Raw genomic sequence first — 17,662 nt, 5'->3', positions numbered from 1 at the left:
CTCAGCCACAGGAGCAGGGGGAACGGTCACAGACTTTCTAAGCGGAAAGGACATTAAATTTGTTTTTTAAAGTGAAATCGAGGCTTCCCTGCTGGGGCAAGACCTATCACATGGTTTGCTGTTCCTAGAAAGAGCACCAATTAGCTGCCAACAGATGCATTATTTCATCAGTCCCATAAATACTCGATAAAAGTCTTCCACTCTTTGTCAGCCTTGCAGAAGCTGGAGCGGAAAAAAAAAAATCTGATAAGATGCAGTGCTGAACTGCACAATTCCTTTTTAAATGATTAAAATAGGCATTAATAAAAAGAAAAGATTTTTGTAAAATCTCATCCCAGTTAATTTTAAACGCCCATGAAAATTTTCTTCTTAAAAGGGAAAAAAAAAAAAAAAAGGAAGAGCATAATTTTTTGAAAGCCTCCCTCAATTATTAACACCAGGGCATAATACAATTCCATTTCAAACCCAGTGGGAGCCAAGATTTCGAGGCAGGAAAAGCCCTAAATCAAGACTTGGAAGGCCAGGGTCCCAGTCCTGGCAATAAATTACATCAACTAGCTGTGTGATCATGGGCAAGTGAACTTAATCTCCTAGGCCTCTGCTTTCTCAGACAAGATTTACATGATCGGTGAGTCCCTCCCAGCTCCCAAATTCCATAACACTGTAGCTGGCTCTATCTTGCTGACTGCTACAGAAGCAAATACATGTGTTTAAAATTTGTAAAACTAGCTGGCTGTGGTGGCGCATGCCTATAATCACAGTACTTGCAAGGCTGAGACAGGAAGACTGCCCCAAGTTTGAGGCCAGCCTGAGCTACATGATGAGTTCAAGGTCAGCCTGAACTACATAGGGAGACCTTGTTTAAAAAAAAAAAAAGGAATATTTACCAACGTAGTAATTCTACTCATAAATTTAACTAGTTCCTGTCACTCAGTTACGCTCATGCATAAACTGAATGAGCAAAACTGCTTACATGAGTAAGCATGTCAGTGCCATCTGAAGAGGACAGGATCCTCCTTCCCAAGCTACACCCCTGCCACACTCTGTAAATGGGAAAACACACGAAAAGCACCTTCACTCTCTTGGGCCATATCCACATACCCTTATGTTCTTTTCTTAGTATTGTTGTTTATAATGAATCATTTTTGCTTAAATAAAAATACAGTAACGTATTTTTAACAGGAACTTCATAAATAGAAAACCATTTCACTTCCCATAAATGGAAGAAACCTGTTAAAATTGATACCGAGATTTTTTAAAAAGCAATGCAACTAAATTCTAACTAAACACTGTTGACTACTGAAGGCCTTAAGCATAAGGGACTCTGATCATTCTTATCTGGACTGCGACAGCAGTAAAAATCATGTGATACTGTTCATTTAATTCACATCCACAAATCATCTGAAATCATCTTCAGAACCACCCAAGGTCATGGCTGTAGGATGGGAAGCACAGCAGATGGCAGCAACCCAGCCTATGGTAGTGTGGAAGGGGATCCACTTCTCTGTAAGGAAGGTGTCTTCTCCAGCCACACTGTCACCTATGCTCCACTTGAGTTCCTGTGCCCTTGTGGTCCCTTCTGTGCTCTCTGTTGCAGAAGTCAAGTTTATGCCTGGTGTCCCCACATCAGAGAGGTTTCCTGATAGCCCTCACCACCACGCATGCCACTTTTCTTCACAGTGCTCATCACCACCGGATAGGTTATTTATTCACTGCCTTAGTGTTTGCCCCGACTCAGCCCTCCCCCTCCTAGGACACCGTGACCCCCAGGAGAGCAAGGACTTTGCTTTGTTTACTGTTATATCCCCAGCTCCTAATGCCTAGCATGTGGTCAGTACTCAATAAATATTTGTGGAATGGTGAAGGAATGCCCTCGGTTGCCCAGTGCCCAGCCCTTCTTTGGTCCTCAGGAAGCGTATGATAATCAGGCAGAGGATACACAGGTCGGGGCTCCTGCACACTCTACCACCACCTCCAGAGAGGGAGGGGGTCTTGTGGACTGCGACTCCCTGCTCTCTCTTAGTACCCAGGATGCCAAAGGCAAACAGGGCTCAGCTACAGACAAATGCCTGCACTGACCACAGGCCCCAGACACTCAGATCAACACTGGGCTGCTGATGGCAGAGCCAGCCCAATGACATGCAGGACTGGAGGATCCTATGAGAAGAATCCCAAGCTAAAAATATCTCAAACAAACCTATTACAATGTCTACAATGTCTGTCATCAGAATTTACTGACTTCAGATGGATCCAAACACACACCTCGGGGCCAGCCTCCATCTCTGGAGGTGGCTCCATGGCTCAGCATGGTCACTCAAGAATGGCCCCTCAGTGTGAGCCCTGGGGCCTAGGGCAGAGAGAACCTGTACCAGCCAGCCCTGTGTCTGGTGCCGGTGAGGACAGCCAGGCAGCGGAGGGCAGAGGGTCCATGAGAGGCCCCGAGGAAGGTCAGGCAAGGCTGAAGCAGGCGTCAGCATGGGGACAGCCACACTAGCAGACACAAGAGGTGAGCATCTGATACCCACACTGGAGACGCTGAGCTGTGGTCCGTCACCTTGCAAGTGGCTAAGAAGACAGAAAGCAGGAATCTGGCCGAGAGAGGAGAGAAAAACTAAAACACAAACTCCCGTGCCTAAAGGAAGGCTGGGTGAAAGGCAGAGTTACCAGGCACACTGTTAAACGAGGATCATGGCAGAGACCCAGAGCCACCGCCAGGCCCAACATGGTAGAAAGGGAGCCCTGTGGCCCAGGAGCTGCTTGGTCAGAGCCTAGGCAAAGTCTCTCCAGGCAGCACGGCCAGGGCTGCCAATCAAGTCCCTTTCCAGGTCCAGATGGGCTCGGGCACAGAGGGAGTTGCAGGGCAGACAGGGAGGCGGGGAGGGGAAGCAGGCAGGCGAGCAGGCTGCCTTCACCCACATACAGGGACGTGCTCATCTCCTGAAATGACCTGACAGGAGCCCGGCCGGGGAGGGTTTGCAGCTGATCTAATGTCTAGTATGTGACCTTGGCCAGGGCGGGACGCGCCATGAAGTGTTCCTTCCACAGTGCCAAGGGGGATTAAGTCATTTTATCGTCAGAATTCCTCCGCAAAATGGTGGAGTCCTTGTAGGGTGAGAAAACACAAACCAACTACCCATTTACATCTTAGATCATTTTTGCTTTTAACAGAGATTGAGAGACGGAGGCAGATTCTAAGAGAATCAAAGGGTTTAGTTGTTTTTTTTTTTTTTTCTTTTTCTAATATTTTAGGATTTGCTGCAGGTAGGATTTACAAGAATAGAGAACAATATACAACTCAATTCCCTAAAAAATTATATCCAGCATAGAAGTAAAAAGCAGCTAATGAGGATCACCAGAGTAAAACCTCTGAGCCAGCTCAAATTTTACAAATAAAACACAAAAATTTAACAAATAAACAAAGGGAAAAACCAAGAATCTGCTAGAACAAAAAAAAATCTAATAAAATAAAACCAGTTCATTCTCAGAGAAGGATTAAACTCTTAGCTGAAGAGAAGCTCACTCCTAGCTGTTCTCTAGGCTTTCCAGAGGAAGGCCACCAAATCCACACAGATAACAACTATAACCAAAATGAGTAAGAGGTAAGAAGTTACTGCACACACATCCACAGATATAAAACCATTACCACCAGCCCCTCAAAATTCCAAGCTGTTGTTACAAAACTGTAAGTAGACTATTACAAAGTTTATTAAAATTACACTTAAAGTACCAGGGTCCTAAGAGATAGGCCTCTGGGCTTGTTTGCTTTTTCCAGGGATATTAAAGTAGAAGGCATGTCAACTCTGATACTTGTCCAGAATTTCAACAGCAACCAAAAAAAAAGAAAAACCAAAACCACCTAGATTTCTGACTCGTTAGATCCCAATTTTAGAATTAAAATACTGCCATGAAATTAATTACTTTAACCATTTAAAAATATGTTAAGGTCTGAAACAAGACAAGGCTATTAATTATCAAGTCCTTTAAATATATCATTTCTTTCATTCCTTACCTCCTACACATATTTTATACACGCAGACATTTACCAGTAGAAACCATTTGCTCCCCAAAACTACGGTATACTAGATATTCAATAACATGTGGATTGTTTTTGTTTTTAATTTTCAGTTCTAGGGACAGAATCCAGAGCCTTGCACACGGCAGGCGAGCCCCTAGCAATGAGCTACACCCTCAGCCTAATATGTGGATTTCAAAAGTGGTTTTTATGAGATAGAAAACTACAGAGTAAAGAAAAGAAAAATGATAAATCCCAGATTTAGAATTTACCAGTAAGCAAAGGCTGGGCGTCAGAGGACTTGCAAAAGCAATACAATGTTTTTTAAACTGAGTAATGAGGACACGGGTGTTGGCCACTACATTATTCTCCACACCTTACTTCTGTTCTGTAAGATTAAAGTAGTATTTAACAAGAACAGCTAAGCTGAGTTATGTAATTGCCACCATGGAAGTTATAGAGAGACATATGTAAACCAAACCCTGCTTCAGAATATTTTTTTTCAATAACAATGTTACTCAATAAAAAGTAAAACAAAAGTTTTTAATTTGTTCCAGAACCAATCTATCTTTCCACTGATCCCTTCTTCAGAAATTAACAAATCCTGAGGAAAACCTTATTTTTCTAAACAGATATGCTTAATTTTCCCCACTATATATAGCTTCATTCCCCCTGGTTTTTTATTAGTATAGATCTGTAATGCATAATGAGTATATGTACTGGTTCCCACAATGAATGCATTCATTATGTATTGCAAACATTATTAATAAAAGTTTTTTTAAAAAAAAAATTTCCCTCAGCTTCTCTGTAATTTTTGCCACTTGGCAAAAAGTTTTCATTTTTTTCCCACTTTCTAAATGAACATAAAGGCCTGAATGTGAGGTCACACTTCTACGAGTGATACATAACAGTACTGTTTACACTATCCAAAATGACCATATAATTAAATGAAGTCTTGTGACAGTGACAGGCTTTTAGTTTTACTGTTTTGTTGCTCCCAATTATGTGCTGGCCGCAGGAACAACTAAGTTAAATACCAGGAAAGCACCAATCATTTTTTAACCTCTCCCCAAATCTGTGTTACATATTCTACTTCCAATAAGGTGATGGCAGCTTCTTCAATAATTTAGTTTGGTTTTCTTCAGGCATATAGAGTGCTTAATTTTGCAATGGTAATCCAAGCTAAGAATCTAGTGCTCCTGAGGGATCGGACCTTTTCAGTATTTCAGAAAACCTGAACCATACACACACGGTTCCAATGTTGTAATTGGGCCAAGATAGGAATAAAAATATTTTTGCTTTTTCCATTGGGATTTTACCAGGTTCTTTCAGAGTGAATTGGTTATCTCAAGCTGATCAGATATTGAGACTTAATGGAAAAAGAATTAATTACAATTACTTAATACATATGGCTTGAAAAAGCATTCAAAATATAAGGTCTGTGAGACAAAAATCATCTCTTATTAATGGCATTTAGTTCTGTTCTTGTTTTTTGATGGGTTGTTTTGTTTTGTCTTGTTTTTTGGTGTTTTTTTGTTTTGCCTTTAGCCAACTATTCCAAAAACAGTAACAAGAAAGTCGAAAGACGAAGGACTTGAAGTAGTTCTATCACTTCATCAGAAATTCCAAAGAATGCTGATTTCTTAACTCTGTTAAGAAACTCTGTTAACTCAGTTTGGATTATCTTTATAAAGTTAAACACTCCACATGTCTAAACAAAACCATGCTCACATATGTAAGACGTTTCTAGCACATCACTGAAAGCAGAATACGTAACAAAGAACTGGGGAGATGTTAAAAAATTATTGGCGTTTTCCTAGTATTTGACTTTGAGGACCTCCTGGCAACAATATATGCTTGGGAACAACAAAACAGGCAAACAAAAAGCCTGTCACTATCAAAATTATTTAAACGTGGCAAGGTAGCACACGCCTGAGATCCCAGCACTTGGAGGTTAGGGGGAAATCCAAGTTCAAGCCAAGCTGGGCAAATCAGCAACCTAATAAGACTCTGTCTCAAAATAAATAAAAAGGACCACAGATGTAGCTTAGTGCAAAGAACCTGGGTTCAATTCAGATCATACACAGCTTAATTATATGATTATACCAGGTGATAGAAATAGTACTGTTGTACATCATTCATAGGAGTATGACCCCATTTTAATTTCTTTAGATACATCTCAATGTTAAAATTTTGCAAGTCAACCTTCAGTTATTATCTTTTTAAAATTTTTGCTAGTTCAGTTCTCTGCACTTCAATATTTTCCAAAAAAACAGAAGTCACCATAACTGTTAGAAGAGGACAAGTGTTCCACACCACATCTTCCTGACACAAGCCAAGCAAACAGGACCAGGCCAGCACTATCTCTTTTCCATAGCTTCCAATTCTCCTTCAAATCAAAATGAGAATCTATTAAATAGTCCAGGTGTCTGAACAAAACCGAACTAAAAAGAACACTCTAAACCAATACCCTTTCAAAACAAACTAAGTCAGTCTTCAAAATAATCCCCTTTAGCCTTGTAGGCCAGGCCCGGGACAGGTGCAAGGCGTGTCTTCCTAGAGGCTGTCTCCTCCTCCGTGAATCCGACCTTTTCCAGCTGGCAGCTCTGGCACCCCACAAATCAGTTATCAGTAAGCCAAAACCTGCTTTCCCATCTACACTTTCCAAATGGCCCCGCATGCCAAGGGCTGAGATATGACCTGGCTCTCTGATGAGAACATGCCTTCGAAATGACTTGCCAAGTTTCCCTGGAAGCATTTCTGAATGTACTCGGAGCTCCTTCAACCTCCCAGTCATGGTTTATTCTTCCTTCCTTGCCTGCATTTCCTAACCCAACCTCCTCATCCTGTCCCTCCAACCACATGTCCCTTCTGTCCACACTCCTTACCCTCTTCCATGAACTGCTGACGCCTGCCCAGCCTAAGACCTCAACTTTCAATCCAAAGGGCACAGTTCCAACAATGTTAAAGCTAGTTGAGCTTTCTGAGGCCTACCTTTAGGCAGCTCGGTGATGGTCTCTTCCCTTGCCTTCTCCAGCTTCTCTCGTACCCAGGGAAATTCTTGTAGAGAATCTAGAAAGGTATCAAAGGCTTTAGGACCCCTGGAAGGCAGGATATCCAGCAGCAGCATTGTTTTCCGGAGGCCTGTGGTTTGAGCTTTGATTTCTTGAACATGGTTTTCTGTCAAGATTCCTTCCTGGTAAAGGTACTGAAGAACCAATCCCTCCACCAGCACTTCGGCACCTAGCTCCAGGCGAAGTGAGCGGAGTACTTGTTTGTCTCTGGCCTCCATTTCTCCCTGGAAAGAGACAAAAATCACAGCTCAGATGACAGGAATGCTGCTGCACTCCTGAAGATAGGGTCACTGTCCTGTGAGCGCCTCAAGGTCAGGCAGATCTTTGAATCTCAGCAGAGTTTCAGGCCGCAGGTGTTTAGACATGATGGTTAAGCCAAGCCAAGTGAATTTCAAATGCTTCTAAACAAAATGAACATCAATCAGTGTTTCTCTCTTCTTTTCATACCATCAGGTCCTAGCTGAATTCCTCGTTCAACAAAAATTTGACCAAAAAGGTGGTCAGAGACCTTGCTTTAAAAAGCAATCTTAATCTGAGGATTACAGAACAGCAGTTCATTTTAGCCTAATGCAGAAGAAATGATTTTATTTTAACATTACCTTCATCAGAGATGGCCTACCACCATGGTTGCACAAACTGCTATTACGACCTCAGGCGACAGCAGAACCTGACTATAAGGAGGTGGAGGACAGAAAGCAGAGGTACCAATGTATCTAAATATCTTTTCTACTACAAGAAAAGGCCTCTTCATCACTTTCAGGAAAAATATTGGTTGTGTCCAATCTACAATAAATCTTATATACAGTCACAGATCATCCCTTCTCTGTTAAGAATTTGTAATCTCCATCACAAGGCTGTGGTAGTCACACATGCATGAGACATTTAATGGGGTTTTCTCCTTAAAAAAAAAAAAAAAAAATCCACACCACAGCACTGATCAGTAGCCACACAGCATGTAAAGTTTTCTAGTGAGTGGTGGGGCGCCGCATGGTGTTAACCAAGGTTAAGTAACAGGGCGGGCAGGAGGGGTGACAGATGGGTCTGCGACACCCACAGGTCAGGTGACACCTGATCCCTCATCCTTCCTCGCAGCCCTCAGTAAAGACCGGAGGTGGCAGGAGCGGGGGAGCGGGCCGTATTTGGATACCAGCACCCGTCGGGAACTTTTTAAAAATTCCCAGTCTCGGCAGCTGCGACCTCTGATATGCCACAAAAAGGAAGAAGGAGAGATTTTCGGGGCGATTTGACCCGCGGAATGAGCTTCATAACGGACCGAGAAGAGAACGGGCCCCCAGCACCGCCGCCCCAACCCTGGGCCGGCTCAGAAACTCCAGCAAACTAGGGGGGCGAGGGAGCCACAGCACGGGGCTTTCGAGAAAAGATGGATTCCTGTTACTTACGTCTGCAACCACGTATCTTTAAAAAAAAAAAACTACAACCGGAATCCAGACTGTTAGGGAATCTGAAGCATAAGCACCATCTTTGTTGAAGGCGAAAGCCCTAAACAGGAAGTGTGGCCGCCATCTTTGTTGGTGGCAAAAACAGGAAGTGCTGTAGCCATCTTTATTGGGGGCTCCCGGAGGCCAGATTGAAGCTTTTTTTCTGCCATGTTTGTAATGGGTAAACAGTGCAACTGCTGTGAGGTGGAAAATAGCAACTCAGGGTAAATGGATCGCTCCTGAACACAACTTCACCAAGGCCTTTCATACAATTGATGTAATAGATAAGCTTCACTATTGTATTTAAAATGGTAACATTCTCATTTTCTTCTGAACCCCCATCCCCTTTATTTTTACCTAGCACTATCTTACTAAAACTTTAACTTACTCATTTACTTATCATACGTTTCCTATCACTACAATGCAAAGTCATTTCTTTACATCGGGAGGGGTTTTGCCAACAAGAATTTACAAGTCATTCAGGATATCTTGGAGCAATGAGCTAGCTGCTCTAGGCAGAAAGATTTGTGATGGGGAAGTGGAGATACTCAAAATCACTGGAAAGGCTGAAGAAAGGCTTAGTATAGAAGGGTAACTTCCTAGAAAACCAGAGCCCGTGGTTGTGTGTATTTGCCAGCAGCATGGAGACGGCACCTGCAGACCTTACTCTGCTGCAAGCATTTTGTGAGAACAATTTCACACGCAGAACATCAGCAGCAAGGAGGTCTAGGGCGTGTCTGTTCCAGCTTCTGAGACACTGAAAGCTTACCAAAGCGGGGAGGGACTGATACTAAAAGCCAGTCTACTATGTCCACCACAATTTTTATTTGAAAGCAAGACAAAATGCATCACCCAGAGAGAGCTCTGAGAATGTCAAGCTCAATGTTCTTCCTCAAATTCTTTTATAAAATGAGGTGATCAACAAAATTACTCAATTCATTTTAAGATTAGTTGGAAAACATGTATAGAAAGTTATTTGCCGCTAAAAATTGGTTGACCACAACAAAAACAACAACAAATAAGAACTCTCAAATATCATTTCCAAACATTTTCACAATCAACTCTCCTACTGGAAGATGAAAATATCTGTGTATGCAAATCAGAGGACAGCAGTTCTAAACCTCCCTCCTCAAACCTGATAACTGTATCCATTGTATGCTGTTACTATCCAGTTTATCCCTTTACAATACAGTAGTGGCAATATTTTTATATATTCTGCAAATATTGTTATTTTTTGCATTTTTTGTATGTAGAGACTGTGGAATCAGAGAAGTCATTTGTCTCAAGAGAAAATCTCACAGCCCATAGAGAGCAAAACCTGAATTCTAACCACATGCTTCTGATTTTATGTGCTTTCTAGTACATTACATAGCCCTATCTAGTTAAGGGCATGTTACTCTAATGACAACCAAGATATTACTGACAAATCCTGTTACCTCCTCCAACTTTTGATATTCTTGAGTTCCACAGACCCTCTCTTCAATTGCTGTCCTTTTATCTAGGTGAAATGGACATGCTGGCAACATTCTCTGTCTTCATCTAGATAAAACATACACTTCTTGTATGACTGCCAGTTGCAGAGCATTACTGATTTTTTGAAGGATAAGAACAAAAGTATACTTTCTAACTATACATTTTCACAATTTTCAAACCTAAAAAAGTTGAAACAAATAACACAATAAATGCCCATGTATGGTATAAATCACTTCTTGGTGATTTGTGGTATCTGGAAAAACTTACGATCACGTTGGAACTAGAAGGTAAACATTGATGACCATGCCCAGGAAGAGGTGGGGAGTCAGCTGTAAGGCCTATGACAATTCATAGAATGTAAGAAAGGGCAAGAGACCGAATAAGAAAAGTTAGGGCTGCAGTTGAAGGGCATGGGAAACTTATGGTCTACAACCCTAGGGGCTGGCCACTAAGGATCTAATTTAAAGCCATAAAATGAAGCCCTTGACCGTGATATCCCTCTTCCTGTGGCAAATATAAATGAGCATCCTTGCTGGCTTCTGAACAGTCAGATGCTCTGGCTTCTTCAGCCAGCCTGTTGAAGGACCACCGCCCCACCTTGCACATAGACTTCTCAGCAGCACACCAAAGAAAAATTCAGCTTTGCTTATATAAATACTCAAGGCCAGTGGAACTTCAAGGAACCAAACATAGATCAGAATCACTATCACAGGTGGTTACTCCCCCCCAAATCTGACCAGTCCCTCTCTGCGGGCTGGAGTTGTGCCCCCATAGAGGATTAAGCACCTGTTACCCTGTAGTGACATGTTGATTTTCAGAAAGAACAGATACTTTCTTTTTTTTCTTTCCCTCTCCCATTATGTTTACTCATGTCAGTTATCTCCACTGTGAGTTGGCAAAAGCAAGAATCAAAAAGAATAAGTGTAGTATTTTTCTGTCTTTCAATTTGATCTTTGGTTTTTGCAACTTTCAAAACAAAATAAATCAAATGAGTTGAGTATCTTTGGTTCTTTTTTCATAGATGTGGAAATTAAGTCATGGAGAAAAACAAGATTTTTTTCAAGCACAGTTGAAATATTCACGGAACTAGATGAGTTAGGTCACAAAGAAGCTTCTAGATTCCAAAATATCAGTATCAAAAGTTGTGTACTTTACCATTGTACATCATAATTCAAAAATTTTAAAAAGGAACCTAAATAAACAACTCTTAAACTCTTGACTAAAAAAAAAAAGTGACACAAATCTAACAGGGTAAAAAGAAAGAAAATTCTACACTACACCAGCCTGACAGACATCACTTTGACTGTAACCAAGGTTAAACATCCAGTAACAAGCCGTGGAGATACGGTGCGCTCCAAAATAATGTGATGAGAAGAACATGTCACTGCCATGGTATCCTTCCCCGACATTTTGTATCCTCAATATTTTCATTAGAAAACATCATGTACAAACCCAAACTGACAGACATCCTGCAAAATATCTGGCAAGTATTATTCAAACATTTGAAGGTCGTGAAGGACAAGAAAAAATTGAGAAGCTGGCACAGACCAGAGGATGCTAAGGGAAGAAGTGGAGACTAAGGAAACAGAACAATAAGGAAGGAAGAACAAGGAAAAGGAAGGCTGGAGGAGGAAAAAAAATGAAAATCAAGATTGTAAAGGTTCTGCTCGTAGTTAGGAAGGAAATAACACTTCTAGGCATAAATTCTTATTCCCTCTTTCATCTGGGCTATTTTCTTGACATGTAGCGTAGAACCCCATAAAACCTCCATTCTTCATTCCACCCCACCCCAAAAAGACAAAGACAGCTATCCCTGTAACTGCAAATCCTAAAAATGCACATCTAGTCACAGTGCTGCCTTTTTCTGTGTAACTTCTGATAAAAGTATCATGCTGTAGACATAGCTCCATCATTGATACTCATTATTACTTTACTGACTTATGAATTCTGATGATTCCTTCAATTCTCTTCCTCATTTTCATCTTAGGTTAATTATTGCTTATTGTAAAAACTCTGGGACTATTTACAAAACCTAAATTGCAAATCTTTTAAATGAAACAAACATATTATTATACAAATTATCGTGTACTAATTTAATTCTCCAAAAATTTTAGAAGTTTGAAGTGTAATGCTATAAGCCTTTAGTGATTTATAATATCAGGATTACTATAGTTTGTTCATATTCTTATGGAGTGTTTATTAAATGTAGGGTCTGCTAAGGAAAATACACTGAAAGGAAGGTGTGATCTTTCTTTTCATGGAATTGAGTCCAGCTGAGGAAGCAAACATAAACAAGGAAACAAATTCAATAATTACAAATTGTTATAATACAGGAAGAGTTTTGATTTTTTAAAAATTGCCAGGTTCTGGAATTAAGGAAGTGATTTTGGTTGAGTCTTACTCTTGGAATTTTTAAGGTGTTTGTTGTTTGTTTGTTTGGTTTGGTTTAGTTTTTGTAGTGCTGGGGACCAAATCTAAGGCTTTCACACTGAGCTACATCCCCAGCCTTTTTATTTTTTATTTTTTATTTTTTATTTTGAGACAGGATCTCTCTAACTCCCTAGGTTGCCCAGGTTGAGTTCAAATTTGTGATCCACCAGTCTCATCCCCACAGTGTTGAGATTATAGGCCTCTGCCGCCACAACCAGCTCCTCTTGTGTTTTTTTTTGTTGTTTTGTTTTGTTTTGTTTTGTTTTGTTTTTTCCCAGAAAGACTGTGGCAATTATACAACTATATTAAACACATTTAAACAGTGGATATGAAACCAATTAAGAATTTAAACTATTGTTGGGCATGGTGGCACATGTTTGTAATCCCAGCACTTGGGAGGCTGAGGCAGGAGGATCACCACAAGTTCAAGGCCAGCCTGGGCTACACAGTGAGTTCAAGGCCAGCCTGAACTACATATAAGACCCTATCTCAAAAAAAATTTTTTAAATATTGGCCACATTGATTGTAAAATCAATGTCCACTAATAAAAAATAGAATTAAAGATAATTTAAGATATAAGGACTCTTAAAAACAGCATATGCTAAGATAAATTCTAAGTTGTCTGGCATTCATAAAAAGAGAAAAATAATTTATGTTTTTGTGCAGAATTCCCATTCCCACCTCTCAAATAAAAAAATATACTGAACCATGTGAACAGATTAATATTTGTCTGGCACAGGTTTTAAGCAGTAATCTGTGTGATTATATAAGGGACATCACATAAATTCATAAACTATGACTTCCTTGTGTTGCTTTGCATAGAATGCTAAATGCCACATTTAATGTTAGCCCAACATAAAGCCCAAGGCAATACAGTTCAGGTACTGACTTTCTGCTCATAGAATTAAAATCAGTCACTGAAGAAAACTAGGAAAGGGATGCCTTAAACCCTCCCAGTCTCTAAGTAACAATCAGAGTTAAGTATTCAAATTTAGTAGCTAAATTCTCTGCAGAATATCTCCTGGCTTGACATCATTAACACTGACTGAAGAGAAATCAGTGAGCTTCATATAGCAGATGTAAAGGAGATTGACTAATTTTATGGCATTAGTTTAGTAGCTAACCTTCCATTCTATGCCAAAACAAAGGCCATAGAAACAGGCTGCACTAGAACCAAAGAAATGGGCCAAGATGTTGCTCAGTGAAGCACAGAAAGGTTTGAACGTGTTTAGGAGTATGGCCAACTACTTGGAAGCCACAGAATTTGGTATCATAAAACACATATTGTTTTGACACCCCACACACAAACCCCTGCATATTACCATAATTGACTGATCACACTGACCACAGAAGAACTTCACTGTGAACCTTACTGTGCATATCTTTCCAACCAGAATTACCTCATCATGGTTCTGCCAGGATGACTGCTCAGTAAATGTACAAAGTAGTTGAAAGAACTAAGCTTTTACTAAGGTTATTTAATAAAGTTCATTTGAAAACTAAACAATGACTGCTAAATACAATGGTTTTTGTTTCAGCATAATTGATGCTAAGCGGTTCTTGCTGACAACAATCCACCAAAAGGTTCAGCTGCGTCTTAATAACGCAAATCCAACCATTAGCTAAGGAGATGCTTCCTTCCTGCTATTTGTGCTGATAAGTGGGCATGCAGCCAATTCACACACTAGCTATACAGAAAGCATAGCTTCTGAACAAACAGTGGATGCTAATGCTAAAGCAGGGGCTGTGTTTGATCTTATTAGGAAAGGAAATAAACCATTAAAATTGCTAGTTACTGATAGATTCATTATGTTTCTTCTCCCCACATAATGGGGTATGAATTCTAGGATTCTTGGAGTACTAACTGACCAAAGATGTCATATGGGCTGAAATATTCTTTTCTCCACCCAAAGAATCCCTTCCACTTACCAGAAGTAGCCATAACTCATCTTCTTAGGGTGGAGAAAAGACGGGAAGCATTATGGTATATGGCTTATGTGGATTGTTCCTAATGACCTAATGACATCTGGTGTGCAAAAATAAAAACTTGCAGTTCTAGAATGGTTTGCTTTCTCTTGAATCAAATTTCCCCATGAGGTTGACATTGCAGCTAATCATTGAATTTGATTCAGTTCCTTTCAAATTTGTTTTGTGAACAGAACTGTGGGACGAATTAAGCATGAACCGAGCATCACTGCACTGTCTTTTCTCGGGGGCAAAGAATTCATTCACCATTTGTTGTCTGTACTCAAATCACCTAATACTATGCACACAGCATGTGCTTACTACTTGTTTGACTAATACCATGATCATCTTACTGATTTCATTTTATATACACTGCCCATTTTGGTACCTTATAGTAGGCACTGAAAATTATGGGTCAAATAAATGAGTATAAGACTGGTGTATTAAAGCCAGACTTATGTTTGGTCCCCATTTATGTAGGTTCAGAATGTGAGAGAGTCAAAATTCCCATCAACTTATTTTTATGTGGCTAGTTTTATAAAGGTTATGTTTTATTGCTAAAAAATTTTGCTCTGAGTCATAGTACCTGAAATTTTAAGAATATTCTTAGAACTTTTTCTATTTTCTAGCTACTCTTTTTTTTGGTAAGTATTCTCATCTGACTCATCCCATTAAATATTATCTAAAAGTTTAAAAACTCTCAAGTATGCAGCTCTGGCCTCGTGTATTCAGTTGTCTACCTGGTATCTCCTCTTAGAGTCCATCAGGCCCCCAAACACCAGACTCCCAGATCTTCTTGCCCATCAGCTGGCTCAACTGCAGTGAATGGTCCCATCCATCCAGTCAAGCCAGACTTCGGGAGTCATTCTTGATTCCTCTCTACCCCTCACACCTTCTGTTCAATCCATCAATAAATCCTATTAATAATCCCCAACAGCATACCCCAACCCATTTGTATCTCTCCATTGCATGTACCACGACCCTCATGTGAATCACCATCACCTCTTACTTGGACTCCAGAACTTTCTCTGTCATTTCATTCAGTGACATCTTAACCATCACCCCTCTGGAAAGGCCCTCCCTGAATACACACCCTAAACTTGCTCCCTAGGTGTCCACATTGTCTTGTTTCTTATAAGAACAGGGAACTTGGCTGTCTTGTTTGCTGCTGTGTTTCCAGTGTGTACAATAGACGTATAATAGGTGCTCAATAAATACTTTATGAATTAAGAAATTAGTGAGTCAGTTAGTAAATAAACTAAGACACATTCAAACACAGAGAATAAGGAGGATGCAGGACAACACAGGTTGTAGACTCACTTTAAATTTTCCAATTTCCCTCACCAGCTCTCAGCATCTCTCTCCCTCCCTCCCTCCCTTTCTTCCTCTTTTCTTCTTCTCCTTCTCCTTCTCCTCCTTCTCCTTCTTTGCTCCCTCCTCTTTCTCTCTCTCTCTCTTTCTCTGTTCTCCCCCCTCCCCACCTTTCTTTGGTTTGGTCCTAGGGATCCAGTGCAGGGCCTGTGTGTATCAGGAAAGAACTTATCCCTAAAGCTACATCCCCAGCCCTTCATATTTTACTCTGAGATGGGGTCTCACTAAGTTGTTCAAGTTCACCTCAGACCTTCAATTGTCAAGTGTTCATCCCAGCCCCCTATACCCAACACTTCATCCCAAATCTTTAGTTAACAAATATTGAACACTTACTATGTACAAGAAACTGTAGATATCTTTAAACATATTCTCTCATCTCATTGCATTCCATCATTGTGCAGCCTCAGAAACTAGGTACAACTAACTAAGTGGCAAAGCCAGAACCCAAATAAAAGTTAGTCTTATCCCAAATCTCTCTTTCCTGCCCTATTAACACTATGCTCCTTTCAGACTGGCCAAGTGCCTTAGGGACACTCACCCAGGGAAGGAAGGCCAGGTAGGCTGAGCTTCACCTTGGAGCTCCATGGCTATCTACTGAAAGGTCGCAGCATTTGTGATGTTTGCTTTGAGAGCACATAGTGCTCAAACCTTGGCTATACAAAACCTTTCTTCCCGTGACACACACCCTAAAAGCAAAGTAAGATGTTATCCAGAAGAGCGTTTCCTAAGGCTGTTAATTATTACATGGCTGAGTATTCTGCTGAACCCATACTACGACTACTACATGTCTTCTAAGATTCAGGGAGGAGTTCTTCTAATGATTAAGAGAGCTCCTGCATGATACTTCTTCAAAGAAAATAAAAGGTATTGCACAAGATGGAAATGGCCCCTAACATCACAACAGAAAAAAAACTCAAGTCCCAGAAAGGTGAAGTATTTTGGGATTTGTGTAGCCTTTAGAATGAAATTATACTTTTACCAAATTCATTTCTCAACCTGAAACTCAGTGCTGGTCTTTCCAATCATTTTCCTGGGTGAGCAACACACATGACTTCAAACTTTCAAAATGATGCCAAGCTTACAATGTTGACATGCACATATTTGTTCTAGACCATTCTAGTGTACTTCCTTTAGAACTTTTCAAAGTTATCATCCTCCCACACAATAAGTAATGGCTATCATTTCACTGTAATGTTGCCAGGAAAAACAAAATTACTATACAGTGTATTCTTGATCAATGATCTCTTCGAAAAGTCATGTCACAGATGCAACTGCAATACATAGCACATCAAAACAAGAAGGCCCCACCAATGGATATTCTTTGTTTTGTACCAGGAATCGAACTCAGGACCTTGCACTTGCGAGGTAGGCACTGTGCCACTAAATTATATCCCCAGCCCTAGGATATTCTTTTTTTTTTTTTGGTTTTTCTCCGGTACCGGGAACTGAACTCATGACCTTGCGCTTGCCAGGCAGGCACTTTTGCCGCTGAGCTAAATCCCCAGCCCCTCTAGGATATTCTTGATGAGTAGGTTTTTAACTAGTGTCTCTCAACAGAAAGCCCTGGGATTTAGAAATACGTGAAGATGTTTGTGGTTGTCATAATGGTGAGGCATAGCTCCAGGCATTTGGTGCCTGGAGAATGAGGTCATTAAGTAGCTTGTAGTAAAAGACTGTGCCAACCAAAATTCTAAGAGCTGCCTTGGGCCCCAGCAAAATGGCGATAAGTGTCTGCCCACTGCAGGTAACTCCTTGGACTTATACATGAAGAATTTGTTTGGATTTGGACTTTTCTTAGCCTTTTTTGTGATGCTATAACAAAATACCGTAATCAGGGTGGCTTATAAACAACATGTATTTATTTTTCCCAGTTCTGGAGGGCAGGAGGTCCAAGATGG

The 17,662-nt window shown here is 40.5% G+C and overlaps 1 protein-coding gene across 8 annotated transcripts in view; it reads right to left on the bottom strand.

Moving 5' to 3' along the window:
* Socs2 (suppressor of cytokine signaling 2) overlaps nucleotides 1-17,662 on the bottom strand; it is a 273,894-nt gene that overhangs the window by 164,087 nt on the left and 92,145 nt on the right. For 5 of the 8 annotated variants that reach the window (XR_001235628.1, XR_001235629.1, XM_005374469.2 and 2 more), the window contains one exon: nucleotides 7,007-7,310. Coding sequence is in view for 6 of the 8 variants with exons in the window: in XM_005374469.2 (XP_005374526.2) it covers nucleotides 7,007-7,310 (304 nt within the window). In the remaining 2 variants the exon portion in view is untranslated. The other 3 variants (XM_005374472.2, XM_013518373.1, XM_005374471.2) reach the window with 3 other exon arrangements.

The sequence above is a fragment of the Chinchilla lanigera genome, unplaced genomic scaffold, assembly GCF_000276665.1.
Source record: "Chinchilla lanigera isolate Chin_1 unplaced genomic scaffold, ChiLan1.0 scaffold00004, whole genome shotgun sequence".
Lineage (NCBI taxonomy): Eukaryota > Metazoa > Chordata > Mammalia > Rodentia > Chinchillidae > Chinchilla > Chinchilla lanigera.
The sequence above is the reverse complement of the archived record's forward strand: the minus strand, read 5'-3'. Positions and strand labels throughout refer to the sequence as shown.